Source organism: Argentina silus (assembly GCF_951799395.1).
Source record: "Argentina silus genome assembly, chromosome: 18".
Taxonomy (NCBI): domain Eukaryota; kingdom Metazoa; phylum Chordata; class Actinopteri; order Argentiniformes; family Argentinidae; genus Argentina; species Argentina silus.
Genome location: NC_139672.1, coordinates 6,412,323 through 6,427,649, shown reverse-complemented (window position 1 = coordinate 6,427,649; position 15,327 = coordinate 6,412,323). Strand labels below are relative to the sequence as shown.

At 41.0% G+C, this 15,327-nt stretch overlaps 1 protein-coding gene across 1 annotated transcript in view; it reads left to right on the top strand.

The window, feature by feature from the left end:
* Positions 1-678: 678 nt before the first annotated feature.
* Positions 679-15,327, top strand: part of LOC310818856 (collagen alpha-1(XI) chain-like) — a gene marked incomplete at its 5' end in the record, with an annotated part of 64,234 nt that continues 49,585 nt past the window's right edge. Inside the window, 4 exon segments of the mRNA XM_083689921.1 lie at positions 679-793; positions 7,496-7,660; positions 9,515-9,728; positions 10,919-11,081. Of these exon segments, the coding sequence (XP_083546047.1) occupies positions 679-793; positions 7,496-7,660; positions 9,515-9,728; positions 10,919-11,081 (657 nt within the window).

Sequence of the window (15,327 nt, the reverse complement as noted above, 5' to 3'; positions counted from 1 at the left end):
ATATGATTATTTGTTCAATTTTGATAAGAATTCTAATGAGGAGCACTGAATAATGTTTGCAATATAGAATATATATTTTAAATGTTTATGGAGATTTGATTGGTTTAATCAAATCAGAATTTCATTTTTCCTGAAATAACAACATTGAAAAAGCATGTGTTGAGCGTGCTGGAGACATAATCACAATTCACAAAGCTTACAGTTCATCTCTTTGTTTCAGTTACGTCCTGACATATTTTGTGATCTAAACACGTGGATAAAAATGATGCGACTCATCTTATCGCCGTAACTAAGGACCTAACTCCTCTATCAAGACAGATGGGCGGACCCAGAGACAACTTTCGAGCCCGGTGATTTGCTAAACGGAAGATTTTCCAGTGTCAGTTTCCTGCAGTCACGGTTCAAGTTTGTGCCGCTTGCCCAGCCTCCTGTCGGCGCGCGCGGCTCTCGGGGAATCCAATGGTCTCCGCTTTTTCATGAAAGCCCATACACCTTCAGTCTGAAGGCTGGGCTTAGGGAGAGCAGATCAGGAGGGCCCAGTTTGGCCGTGCGAAGAAACCAGTACTGTCTTCACTTATGGCTTTGTAGTACAAATAAATAACACCTTTTTGTGGATTGTAGAAGGGACCAAATTTTGTGTAACGTCGCCCGTTTTTTGCACAGCTGCGGGCACTCACCATGGAGATGCAAAGGTGGTCCACAAGGTGGAAAACGAAAAGGTGTCTTTGGAATCCCACTCTAACCACTATCGTCACTCTAAGTTTCATTCTGCAAGCCGTCAATGTCAGAGCAGGTAAGAAGTGTCAGGGAAGGACACGTTTCTGCGCCTCACCAGGAGTTTCTAGTCAGTTTGAGGGCATCCTTACCGTAGGCTGGCCACCAACTGCTATCAAATGATGACATTGCACCTATGGCCACACCATAGACAGCCACGCTATCTGACAAATGGAAGTAATGCCATTGAGTGCCACCTCGTGAACTGTTTTATCACATTATGTGTGGACTTTTGTAAATGAATCATCCCCCAAAATAATAACCTATACAAACAAACTTTAATATTAAATTTTTTTGTGTTCAAAATCATTTAGTCTGGAAGAAAATGGTTAAATATGCTAAATCCATCCGGTATGTCATCGTAGGCAACTTTAAAGCCTTTGCTAGTCCTCTCAGAAGTTTGCCCCCTGGCTATTCAGGTGCGGTCATCTCCAGTGGAGAGAGCTCGCAGCATGATGCCCATAGCGGCTCGCTGTACGTGGCATAATGTTGTGATGGGATCGAAATAAAAATGTGCCCAGGACCCTCTCTGACGACAGTTTTAAAGGATTTTGCCAGACAAATATGCTTTGTTTGCGTTGGTGGTCCGCTAGGTGTGTGTGCACATGGTTATCGGGAGTGAGATTCCATCAGGTTGAGGTAGCAATGTCACACTTTGCTTTAGCATTCTGCAGCCACTGGAGAGATGCACGTTTAGGTTGTTATGGCATCCTATGGATTAGTATGCATCTTCAAAGGAACCGCGTAAAGGAGTGACTGTTTTACGCATCGGTTTTGGCAATGGTCTTGGCACAAATAGAGACAGATGTGTGATGACTTATTGTTTGGAACTACTTCGTTTACTTGAAGCAGTTTTATGAGAAAACTATTATGCTGAGTCTTGAAAGATGGGAATTCACTGCTGCTGCCCGATATTGAAAATTGATTGTGGCACGCGTTGGTTTTCCAACACTTTTCTGGGGATTTAATGTAAACTTTTCTCGTTCAATTGTTTTCGCCTAATTGCTTAGCTGTAAAGGAAAACATCTTAGTAAACATGAACCACTCGATCATCCACATATTGACAAATGTCAATATTTTCCGATATCACATATCAGCCCATCCCATATGCGAAGTTATTATAGCAAATTCAACAGGAATGGAATGAGTCACGGTTGTTCTATATTAGGCTACAGTATGCTGCGTTGGCTATAGGCAATATGCTATATTATGGAAGTGAAGTACATATAGTGGCCAGAAGGAACACCGTTTCTCCACACTATCCTGGTTCCCACTAAGCCCAATAAGGGGCGTTGATGGAAAAAGTTTCTGTGGTGTCTTTCCAACCCCCTTTAAACTACATATGTAGGTCACATTGATTGCTTATTTCCCTACATACTGGGTATTTGTAAATTAATATTGGTTTGTCTCTGATGTTATGGATGTGTTTATTGTGTTGTTTACTTAACAGTCTCAGTTAGGCAGCAAGAAAAGATCAATATTTGAGTTATGACTATATATTTGGAGGTGAGAACAGAAAGTATTTGAAGCACTTATATTTGACATTGGATGGGAAGCCATACATTTTTTGGTTTATTATTGGTCCAAAACTGTTAAAATCTTTGATACAGAGGATGTTTCATTGGACATTGCCATGGGTGATGGGCAGTTGCCTATCCATCTGCCACTGTTATACTGTTAGGTGGCATCCTATGTGTAACTACAGTTTCCTCCCAAGATGCACTGCACTCTGTCTTGATCTTGAGGTTGGAATGTCATCTGCTTCTCACCCTCCAATACCCCCTTCCCCCATTTCTGATCATAGGGCGCCATATTGAATACTATTGAAGTTCATGTAGGTCAGAAAAGCAATACCACACTGGCATGGCTTGTTCATTGCCCATCCTTATTCTCTGTGTCTGATATTTAAACAGACCATAATTGCATGATGTGCTAGCAAACATTCACAGGCTTTCCAATGTACTGTAATTGCCACTTATGCTGCCAACTCTCAATAGATGGCAGTGATGAGAAACAGCGCAGCAAGACATCCTCCCAAGATGTTACCCTGAGCCACAGAGGCCACAGAGGCAATAGTCAGCGATTTGAGAATTACTCACATTGTAAACTTTATCATCAGTGTATAGAAAAGCACTGTGGAAAAAGTGTGTAGGCCTATATTATAGGCTTCCAAAGATGTTGTCTCGGTGAGCTGAGGATTAGCATTATCTTTCATTCATTTATGGGTTTAAAGAGGATGATAGACAGAACTAAAGATAGTCGATATCCTTTCTTTTTGGAGTTTTAGTCTTAGAAATGGCTTGTCTGTCTCAAACGGTTTTAACAGGAGTCACACATGTCAGCATGTGCATTACTCGCCTTGAGAAATGTGCTCCTCTGACATGTACTGTAAGTGGCTTGTTAACATGACAGGTAGTATATCAATGTCCTCCTTGATAGCAAGGCTTAGGCCCAGTGAGAAGTGTCATTCAAATGTGTGACAATTGTTAGTTTACATCTCAGACATGTATGAGGTCTTGCGGATAACCCATAACTGCTAACTCTGAAGGAACTGTTAGCAGTTATAGCGAGTCAGATCCTTGTCCTTCTGAAGTGGTTTCCATCCTTATCATTAGTAATCAGTTTATAGTCTATGGGGGGCGGTGGAAGGATAGGCCTTATTCAAGATGTGGCATACATAGCATTATAATACCACCTATTAAGGATGCAATGTGTTTAAAGCTGTGCATGCATGCTCATTTAGTGCCTTTAATGGTTTTGGGATATTGCCTGTTTTTTTGAGCGCTTCTGTGAGGAGGTGGTTGGGAAGGAGGGAAGGAGGAAAGGAGGGGGGAGGGAGGGGTGGGGGGCAATTCCTGGCCAATTCAGCACATCTGGAATATATGAGGCCTTGAGGTATGCAGTAATGCAGAAAGGCATTCTGAAACTCACAAAGAGACCTTTAGTTCAGGCTTTTTTTTTTCAAGAACCAGTAGCTCTGTACTTGGGACAATATACAGAAGAGCTACAGAGTATTTTTCTTTTTATGGGGCATTTTCTGTGAGGTTTTTAAAGCTATGTTAGTTACCCTAATACTGTAACTGCAGTTTATTCAGTTTGTACACCAGTAAGCAGACACTGGGTGAAATGAGGCTCATCAACGTATCCTTTCCCTCTTTTTATCAAGCCTCTATGAAATGTACACGCTCTTGTGTATTTACTTGGACACAGTGTAACAATATTGTAAGCACCATGTCCTATTTGTATGTACAATTCACCACATTTTAACCTCATTAAACAACAAAAAGTGTTTTGGTTTCAGGGACACTAAATATTTAAAGTGGACAGACCACTAGCCCAACAGAAACGCCGTATAAGAAAAAACAACCTCAGTTTTTCACCTTTTCTCACCAGTTTCTCACCTAAACTTTAAATTAGATAGAAAGTAGAAGCGCGTTCGATATCATTTGGTTGAGCAAAGAGTGTTTCATTAAACACCCACTGTGTTTGTTCTGTTCATGTGTGAGCTTTGAGGATGGAGCGTTTGAGTTCAGTCCCATGTGTGTTACACTGGGGGAGTGTGAAGGTGGGGGGTAGTGGGGGTAAGAGAGTGGTGCCAGCACCATAATGTGTTCAGGATGCTGACTAGCTCCACCCTCTAGACCCCCACCGCCCCCTAGACCCCCAGCTCCACCCCCTAGACCCCCACCTGGCCACTGAGGAGGAACAGGATCAGCACTTCCTGCTTTCACAAGCCAGATGTTGGGAAAGTAATGAAAATGTAAACAGTGATATATGTTTGTGATCAAATATCTGATTGCCTTTAACACAGATCAAACTGTTTTGAAAACCTCTTCAAAGGTGTGGGAGAAAGAGTCAAAGGTTTGACAATTTCTGCAGAGTAAGAGTAATTCGCCACCCTAGGCTTCCACCCAAAGTCAAGATTGTCTCTCTAATTGAACAGGTTTCTTTGATATAGAGACGTTTTGACAGAAGTTCATTACCATGTATCCAACACATTCTTTTGAGTTTTGAATTGTATTCATCCTCAGAATCTTGTATTCATTCCACAGTGTATTTTGGCCTAGACTTCATTGGGTTTGTTGTGCTGTATGGAGCATTATGAGTCATACTAAGAGACCTAATGTATCATGGACTTTAAGAAAGGCTTCATTATGAGCCACCTAAAGCACTTTCCCAGGATGTCTTGGGGTCAGAATCGAGTGGGATCAAACACAGTAACTCTGTTTTTTGTGAGATTTTGTGAGATTGCATATTAAACCCTCAATGTCTTTCTAGAAATCCTTCTCTGGTAAGGGGTTCAGAACTTCCCCCTGTGGGACCATCAGCTGACTGCAGAGGCATTGTTTATTGTCACTTGAGTCTTTGAAGGGGCTACATCCTGTCTCTTGACCCACTGACGAACACAGGGGTGGCTCGATATCCAGACAAGATTATCCCAGACTTAACTTGTGTCTTTTGGGGGAATGACCAAACCAAAGTCTTTGAATGTGTGTTCTAACTCTGTTGGTGGAACAATATGATATTGTTTCTAGGACTGTGGAACCTCTTGATGCTTACCATTCACACCTTGAAATCTCCTCTCATATGGATGAAATCTTTGCATGTGAGATTTTATAAGGAGGGTAGATTTTAGTAGTGTAGCCTGTGGCAACATATTTTTTATTTTATTGTCCCAGGCAGTGTTTGCCAGATGGTTTTGAAGTCTTTTTTTTTCGAAGTCCAGAGAGCACAATCTAGAGCTGCCAATAGCCATAGTTTCTGTTCAAATCAATTAGACAAACTCTGTAGGGGGTCAGTAGAGAGCTAGGTGTGGAATGTTGCCAGAGACTGTTTTAACTGGCCTCATAGTGAAGTTGTGAAAAACTGTAGACGTTTCACATGGAAAATTCTCTCCCAGTTCCATGTACAGGAATATATTTCATGGAGCAATTAACTAATCTTTGATTGTAAGTGCTGTACATAACCTGCACAATTAGGATCTTATGTCAATACCCTCCTATCTGCTAATTGGAGACATGTGTAAATCATGCATTGACATCATTGAGTGACTTGTGCATACTGTAGATTCAGTTCACTCACTTGAAGTCAGTATTCAACCCTGAATGCTTTGAATGTACCCAAGTCTGGCACCTGCATCTGATTTAAGACATAAATACGTTAGAAGTAAGGAGTGCTGTTACTCAACCCCAACACTCTTAGAACCAACTGGACTGGGCAGTATTGCTTGAATGTTGTATGTAATACTTTACCGCATAGTTGTGTACTGTATATCAGACATTATACAGATGTATCAATAACATCAATATATTGACGTTGACAAATGTTATACGTGCAGACGTGCTGCAAAGCCGAACTCAGTTTGCAGTAGGAGAAGAAGTTAACATCAAAGGCTTCTTTCAAACCCCAACTTTTAGTGGACGATCCTCAGATGTTTAACATCCCTATACTCATAGTATTATGTATTGCCACAGTCATGACCTTAAGTAATAGCTCACTTTTCTATTTTTATGGCAACAAAGGTAAACCCAAACAGAAGTTGATATATCACTGGGTAGCTGGGATGTTTTCATGCCAGTTAAGACTTTGTTTTGAAGGTTATTAGTCTTCCTTGATTTCCCCATAATGAAATAAAATCATCACTGCTCTAAGGGTCTGGGATAGAGGGAGAGGTAGGGGAGAGAGACAGAGCAGGGGATAGGGAGGAAAAAGTCAGATAATAAGTTAGAGAGAGAATGAGAGAGAAACAAAGAGTTAAGAGGTAAAGTTAAAGAGATAAAGAGGATGAGAAAGTGCCGGAGTGTGGTGGGGGGTGGGGGGTGGGGGGGGTAGGGAGGGAGGGAAAGCAAGAGAATAAGTTTGAGAGAGAATGAGAGAGAAAGTGAGTGTGGTGTATACCAGTATGTGTAAGAGAATGACATGTCTTATAACACTCATACCATGCCATTCCTCTTCCCTTAACAGAAACAGGCCCAGGCCCAGCAGTGTTAAAGTGCCTGTAAAATCCCAACCCCGCTGTGATAGCCTCACTCCAAAGGTCCAGTGACCAGCAGCACCAGGTTTTATCCCTGGTCTGTGTGGTTTAGTAGATGGGACCAGTAGCAGGGGGCCTATTAATACCTATTGGTTGGCTCCTAACATCTTTACTGCTCCATTGCTCAGGTTGCTTGTAAAACAGCTGTTGCTCCATTTGGCAGATTTGGCAGTGTACACACAGTGACCAGTCAATGGGTGTGGTAAAAATGTCAGATTCTGTCATGTTTTCTTTTGAATATGTAACTGGACATGTCCTTTGCTGTATTATATTGTTATATTGTAGTAACTTACTTTTACCCCAAGGTTGAAGCTACAATATCTATACCTTAAAGGGGAATTTTACTCAAACATATTTTTGTATATTTCTCATTAAGCCCACCATTGATATGGTCCCAAAATATAATTATGTTTTGATACCTCATAGATAGTGAGCTCAGATTTACGTCCTGGAATAGTTTCATCATGAGACCATTCCAAGAAGTAAATCTAAGCTTGCTATTAGAATATTTATGAGGCTCAGTTGTGCAAAAATATAGATATTTCTGGACCATGTCAGTGTGGGCTGAAGAGAAACATACAAAACTATTATTTTTGAGAAAAACTCTTTTTTAGTGTATTTCTATGTATCACATTTGGTGTATTGCTATCATTTGAAGATACCAAAATTCTCTCTTATTACCCACAGCTGACCCAGTAGACGTACTCAAGGCTCTAGACTTTCACAGCTCCCCAGAAGGAGTGCGGAAAACAACAGGGTTCTGCACACACCGTAGAGGATCCAAACCCGATGTAGCCTTCCGCGTGGGGAAGCAGGCCCAGATCAGTGCTCCAACCAAGCAACTCTTCCCAGGTAAACCCTCCTCCACTACTATACACACATCTCCACCACAAATGCCATGGTTATTTACTACTTAATAGAGAAGACAAGCAGATTTATCGAGTGTGACTTTAGTAAATCGCCCTTGTCTCACAAAGTGGCGTTTTACAAATACGATGGCTTGTGGCCTCCGGAGCTCTGCATTTGGCAGGAAGTTGGAAATCCAGCTGGGTTTTCTCGCTGAATGCACACAGACTGAGTCATAGCTCTGGAGGGTCTGGTGCCCGACACTTGATGGGAGAAATAAGCCCATATTTATTGTTTTAGGACAGAGTCCACTTGGGAAAGACAAAAAGGTCTTTGATAATGTTTCCATGGAGTCAGGCTACTGTCCTAAGCTACTTACTGCTCACCAGTTGATCCAACGTTGTGACAATAAACAACAGAGGAAGTTGAGGAAATGTTAATTATTTATAACAGTACAAACGCATCTGGCTGTTGACAGACATTCATGCCTGAGCTATTTATCAATTCCCATCGTTGAGCTTGGTGTTATTCCAGTGTTTAATGGGCAATGAGAAAAGCCTAGTTTAAATACAGAGGATACACAAGAGAGATACATGAAGAACAGTATTGTCGTGTGCCCTGTTTATGATTGAGAAGATAGTTAAACTTGCTAGCTGGCTACTTGTCCCATAATGGCAGGATACTATACACATTTACTGGGAACAGAGTCTTGTTAAATACATTTTCCCAGTCTGTGTGTGTTGGGAATCTTCCAAATTGGCCAGACTGCAAAGGGAAAAATAAGGCACAAAATAGCGGGAGATTAAATTAACAATTAGATTTCTGTGATTTTTGGCCGAAAATAATTGCCTGCAAACCTTACAGTTTTAAAGACTGGAAATTTCAAGCAAAGAATATCGGACTTGAGTTGGGGGTGGAGTTTCCCATTGGATTGGCAAAGGGAACAAGCTGTCAGAGTGTTCTCAGTCCGAGGAGTAGTACAATTGCCTTTTATTTTATCACCAGTCGTCTACAATTTGTTCAGTAAACTCTATTAATGGCTAAAAAATTACATTTGTTAGAATTGCTCTTATTCACAAACCTTGTAAAATGACTTCACAAGATTACTTATCACTCTTTTAAGGATAAGCCAGCTGCTATTTCAACTTTTATAGTGCATGACAACAAAGATGACATTTTAACTGTGGATTACTCATTAGTGTTTTATACGTACTGTATGTGGGCTTCAATTAAAGTGTTAGTGTTAGTTGAGCATATGGTCCACATACAGAACTGAGAAAAAAATAGTAATTAGACATTTCTTGATGATACAGGTTAAACAAAATAATGTTTTGTATTAGGAATTGGTTTAACAAACATAAGTATGTTCTAGGCATATATGCACTATTAATAACACCTAGCAACTCAGTAATAACTCATTCGCAATGTGCAATGTTCCAGACGGCCAGCCTCTGTTATAAAAATGTGTTAAAGTGAAACTAGAGGGGGAAAAAAGTGTTTCTTGTTGAAAACGGTCTATGTAGCATTTGTGGTAGTCAAATACATAAATTATAACGCCCAACTTAACTAAAACGTTTTAAAGCAATAACTTTAGACAAACCCAGTATTTTCATGTTCAGTCTGAATTGAGTCAGTTCGAGAACAGACTGTAATTTATGGAGTTATGATGCCTCTCCTGTTCCTGACAATTTGAAGGTGGGGTTTTGGTTGGTAAATCAAACCACAGCTGCAAGAAACAAATCTCAGTTGAACTTTTGGAAAATTAGGAGGAAAATCAAGGTGAAATCAGCTAGTACAGTCCCTCTTTAATAGGGTTTCAAACCAATAGTTAACCATTGCGCTGTCCTTCTCCCATTCCAGGAGGAGTGTTCCCTGAGGACTTCTCTATCCTCTTCACCATCAAGCCCAAGGCAGGGATCCAGTCCTTCCTGTTGTCTGTCTACAACGAGCAGGGCATCCAACAGCTAGGCGTAGAGGTGGGCCGTGCTCCTGTCTTCCTGTATGAGGACCAGCATGGCAAGCCTGCCCCTGAGGAATACCCCCTGTTCCGCTCTATCAACCTCGCTGACGGCAAGTAAGTGATGTTTGGCTTCTTCCTGAAGAGGGCCGGAGTAGGTCAGAACCTAGCTGAGGTTGGGAGATTGGGGTTTGGTAGGCGTTTGGGATCTGTCTGTTTCATTTGTTTTGCGCCTTTGAGTGATACATGTTGAATACAGTACCATAAGTAGCACGTTTTTATGATACTGATACTGGCTGAGTAAGTACTGGCAGTTCTGAGGTCTGGGATTCAAGCAATGTACTGTATGCTACCCAAGCCTCTACAAGATGTCCACATCTGATGTATAGGACATTATTATTATATCATTATCATGGTACTGCAGATGCGCACAGGCTCAGGTCATAGGCCTAATCCTCCCCCTTTACAGATGTTCATATTAACAAAATTAGGAAGGCAGTTCTATTGAAAACTCTTAGGCACAATGATCTCAAGGTAGAATTTCCCATGCTGTTACTTTCACTTCCTTGTGGACTAAAACATACAATACTGCTGACTAACTCACTATTATTTGATTTATATGTGTTATAGTTTAGTCATTGATACCATATGAAATAACAGTCAGACGGCTGTGTTTTGAATAATCAGATTATTTTTTGGCAGTATGTTAATGACAGTTTATTTTCTCCAAATTATTTACAGCAGTCTCTGATGTGCAATGAAACAAAGGGATAGAGCATCATAAATAACTATAATTAATAGTTTGACAGTGAGTCTCGGCTAATCTGAAACATTCGGTGAGAACATGTCTTTGTCTGTCTGACGGAATTGTCAACAGCAAAATGAAATCTACTGTAGTTGCTGCTAAAACGTGAATTAAAATATTGGTAATTGGTTAAAAATGGCACGCTTTAACCCTCATCCAGAAATGTAAAGGCAACCTACAGTATGCTTGTTTGAATGAGTGCACTTGTAGTTGTTCATGGTTACTGGTAGATTTGTGGAAAAACATTATCTTCCTAGTTGCTGTACTAAACTGAATGTATATAATAATACACTGAAATGTATGCACTCACTGCAATGTAAGTCGCTTTGGATAAAAGCATCAGCTAAATGGCATATATTACTAAACTGTAGATCTGAAAATGTCCAACCTGTGCTTATTTTAACATTCAACATGAAGCAAACAAATCTACAAATTACACTCAAAACACCTTTTCGCCCTTGCCCTCATCTCTCCCTGACACACTGCCCTTGTCCCTGTGCAGATGGCATCGTGTAGCCATCAGTGTGGAGAAGAAAAGTGTGACCATCATTGTGGACTGTAAGAAGAAACTGACCAGGCCACTCAGCAGAAGTGACGGTGCCATCATCAACACAGACGGCATCACTGTCTTTGGCACCAGGATCCTGGATGAAGAAGTCTTTGAGGTAAGAGCTTTGGGAATTTATTCTGTTTCTCTTGGGTTGACAAGAGATTGCCTATTAGCCTTGTGTTTATTTAAATGAGAGGTTTGCTAACCACAGAGGCGACTACTGCTGTTGTTTTTGCTGACTTATCGAGACACATGAGAAATATGGCTGACACAGAGAAATATGGATATTATTGAAGGCATACCGTTGGTCTCAATGGTACCTTTATACAGCTTGCATTTGGATTTCATGGCGATGAGCAATGTTGGGATTTGCAAAGATACTTCTGTCCCAAAAGAGAGTGCCTTTATTTCCCTTTCTTAAGATTATTTTATAAATGGACCGTATGGACCTTTATGGACCGTAACAACGATACTTGGCTTTTTGCTGCTCACACAACCAACATTTTAGTAAGAATGACAGTTGAGTGAGCCTCACAGGATTTTCTTTCTTAGCAGTGGTACAATTTGAGATGAAAGTCTGAATGGCTCAAAATATCGAGAAACATTGTTAACTTTGATAACTTTGTTTAGTTCACATAAAAATTGCTTGTGAGATTTCAATCAAGTTATTTCACCAGGTTACAGTAACTATACAGTCAATTCTGTTTTTAGTGTACTGAGTTTATTGAATGATTGATGAGGAGAATAAGAGAGTAGGTGTTTTCATGGAATGTAATACCTTAGACAGAGGCAGTTTTCCAGACACAGATTAAGCCTAGTTCAGGACTAAATCACACTTTCACTTTTAGAAAATCTCCATTGAAGATGCTTTTTAGTCTAGGATTAGTCTTAATCTATGTCCAGGAAACTACGTTGGTAAATGTACTACTATGCCCTACTTAAGGTTTGATGATTTCTGATCTAACCCTTAGGGTTATGGTTAGGAAACCCATTTTCAACACAGGTAGCTAGCTTTGAGCTCTATGGAAAATATTAGCTACTGCTAGCTCACAAGACAACGGCCCCCTCTTTGATGTCAGTTAAAGGAATGCTTGCTAATAAGAACAGCCTGTTTAATGCTTGCCTTCAGGTTAAAGATGTCTTTGAACAGTGGAGCCACTTGAAAACATGATCCCTCTTTTCCTCACTTGGTTTCTGGGGCAACGTAAATCTTAATGCTAGTCAAGGCTAACCCTCGGACTTAGAGGGGTCAGAGCAGTGATGGGCTGTTTTATTTCATACTATTCATCATTCTCAATCTCCATGTTCTTGTTACTTATTTGTTAGGCCTCATAGCTGTTAAGGATAAGGATGACGCCTTTTATAAATATGTTTTTTCTGTATCCATATCTGAGAGCTAGCCATGATCTGTGTTAGCCGTAAGCTATCTAAATCTGTAACTTAAATTGCTTGTTGTACCCAAAGTGTCTGGCGTATCTTATTTTATATTTTAAATTCTGGTTTAAAGCCAAAGTTGGCCTTACGTGGGTGTTCTTCATTTGAACATAAATTAAGCTAAACGGTGTGGAATTATAGGGCAATTTGGGCTTATTCTCTGTTTAGAAACAAGGAGAAGAGAAAATGATTTTGTTTGTCTCAAGGGTAGAGTGTTCACACATTGGAAGGCAGTTTTTATCAGAGCCAACCCTTTTGCACTGCTGTGGTGGCCCAAGCACAGACTATACTGTAGCTATTTCTTAAACTGTAATTATTTCCACTTCAAGTTTAATTGCCTTGGGTTTGTTGATTGCAATCTGGCTATTTGTAAGCAAACTGCACACTAATGACTGGTCTGAAAAAACCCACTTGGCCAAAATCTGAGATCCCCTTTAATATCTCGGAGGCTCAGAAAATGTGTTTGCCATCCAGTTGTTGTGGCCTGACATTTGGTAAAGTTTTGCACAGCCTGCAATGTACACGGAGTGTTTGCAAATGCAGATGTTTGAGAACTGGCCAATTTGAAACTTTAATCATTTAAGCATATTTTGAAGGTGCACCAACAACATGGCTTAAATATATAAAGCAATTATTATTTTGAGGAATATCATCAAGTAATACAAAGTATGTTCTCTATTACATGACCTATTACTGGCAGTAATACAGTATGGAACTACTGTAAACCAATGATCTACTGTGCATTGTACCTCATGCAAATAAATTCTAATATGAAGTCATTGTCTGCTTTATGCAGTGTGTTTGCTTATGTGTGTTGAAAGTGTATACACATTACACATGTTCATTCCAATAAGTCCTTTGAGGTGGTTTTTAATAAATACAACAACAGCATTACTAATCAGTGAAACCCTGTGGCATGATAAGCATATCTCTCCTCTCCTGTGATATTTGGCAGAAAAGGTGCTCTGGCAGAAGATGCACTGCTTAGCTTCGCTATGAAAACCAATTACGCCCCACAGAAGAAAACATGTGTTCGACAAACAGTGGAGTGGAAATCAGTCGGGATTACAGGGCACGTGCAAAGCAGGCTATCTTAGATTAGTATGGTGATGACAATGGTGTCCTTTTGATCTGATGTTGTTGTAACATGGTATTCAAATCTGATCTGATTTGGGACCATATTACTTTCTCTCTCTTCGCAATTAACCGTCTATGACTGTGTCAACATGATAGCCTGTTGGTTTAAGTTGTTAATCAGACCCAGAGCCGGAAACCTATTGTACCTGCTATTAGTAAGACCATTACAGCATGTCCATTTCGCTGGTCAATGGGACTCTGGAACTTTGGAATCAGTTGATACAGATTCAAGCATCCACACAGGTGCCTGATGAACAAAACCAGTTATTTAAATAATGTAGACAGGTAAACACAGCCATAGCAGTTTAGTATGGTGAGCTGTGAAAACTGGTGCTCTCCAGTTTTTACTTCCAGTTTTTCCTTTATGCTGTGGCTGTGGCCATATGAGTACCTTACTGCTGCAGATTGCATAACCAGGTGTGAGCCTTTATGCTGTGGCTGTGGCCATATGAGTACCTTACTGCTGCAGATTGCATAACCAGGTGTGAGAGCTGGAATGAAAAGGAAGAGTGAAGGCTAAGGGAAAATATGATCAGCGTGTGCTTTGTCTTGGCCCAGCACTTGCAGCTGTTTAAGAGATATGGCCACTGACCGGGCCTCCAAACAGGTTTTTTTTCTCTTTCTCAAATGAAAGCCACAAGATGTGGAAGCTGAAGTCATCCGTGCCGTTTCTCGGTTCTTTTTCCGTTTGAGAGTTGGTCTGCTGCTCCAGGTTGTATAGGCAGGTTCGCAGGGAGGAGGTGTGTGTGTGTGTGTGTGTGTGTGTGTGTGTGTGTGTGTGTGTGTGTGTGTGTGTGTGTGTGTGTGTGTGTGTGTGTGTGTGTGTGTGTGTGTGTGTGTGTGTGTGTGTGTGTGTGTGTGTGTGTGTGTGTGTGTGTGTGTGTGTGTGTGTGTGTGTGTTTGTGTTTTCCGAGACAGTTCAAAACCCAATCTTAGCCATGAAATCTGACAGCTCTCTCCTGGGCCCTTGGCGTTGGAATGAAACATTGTTTGTATCAAATTTGCTTCACGATCCTACTTAGGATCATCCGTTAGAATGTTTTTGTTATGTTATACAGTAGTATAGTTATAAAAACAATAGTCAGTGCATCATTGCCATATTCTCTTTGATAAGGACACAGAGTTCCGATGGTGGCAAATATTTGAGTTTGTTTTCCCAGCATTGCTATCATGGAGTCATATCAATTTGGGGGTCTAGGGCTGGGTAACACACGTTAGTGAATAAGACCCTTTCACCTCCCTTCAAACCCTCCTACCTTCGCCTGTACCACCCTTCCTCTCCCCTCTCCTCTTCTGTGTGGACAAGAGGACCCCCTGTGGATCCTGGGCCATATAAAGCTGACCATTCATCAGATTACCTGACATCTCTCATAAGATGTTACAACGCCTCCCACCCCTTTCTCCCCCATCCATCCCACCGCCCCCAACCCCTCCACCCGTCTCTAAACCTGAGGACCGTGTCCCTCTCTCCCCTCAGCCAAACATACCTTCCTACTTAACCCGCCCCAGTAGTGCTCTGAGGTAGCGCGCCAAGCCATTTTGTGCTATTTAGTACAGTAACTGCTGCCGATGTGAGAGAGGATGTGGGAGAGGGGTAAAGGTGGGGAAGGGAGGGCAGATAGTAAAGTACCAAACAGTTATTTGAAGTACGGTTGTGTGAGCTGAGCTACTGCCGGGAAAACGCATTAATATTCGATCTGCACATGGCATCTGTCTGCCCCCGATACTTAAAAAGAAACGTTATCCCCGCTTTTGACCACAAAGGCTGCATTTGATTAAAGCTGGGGAAA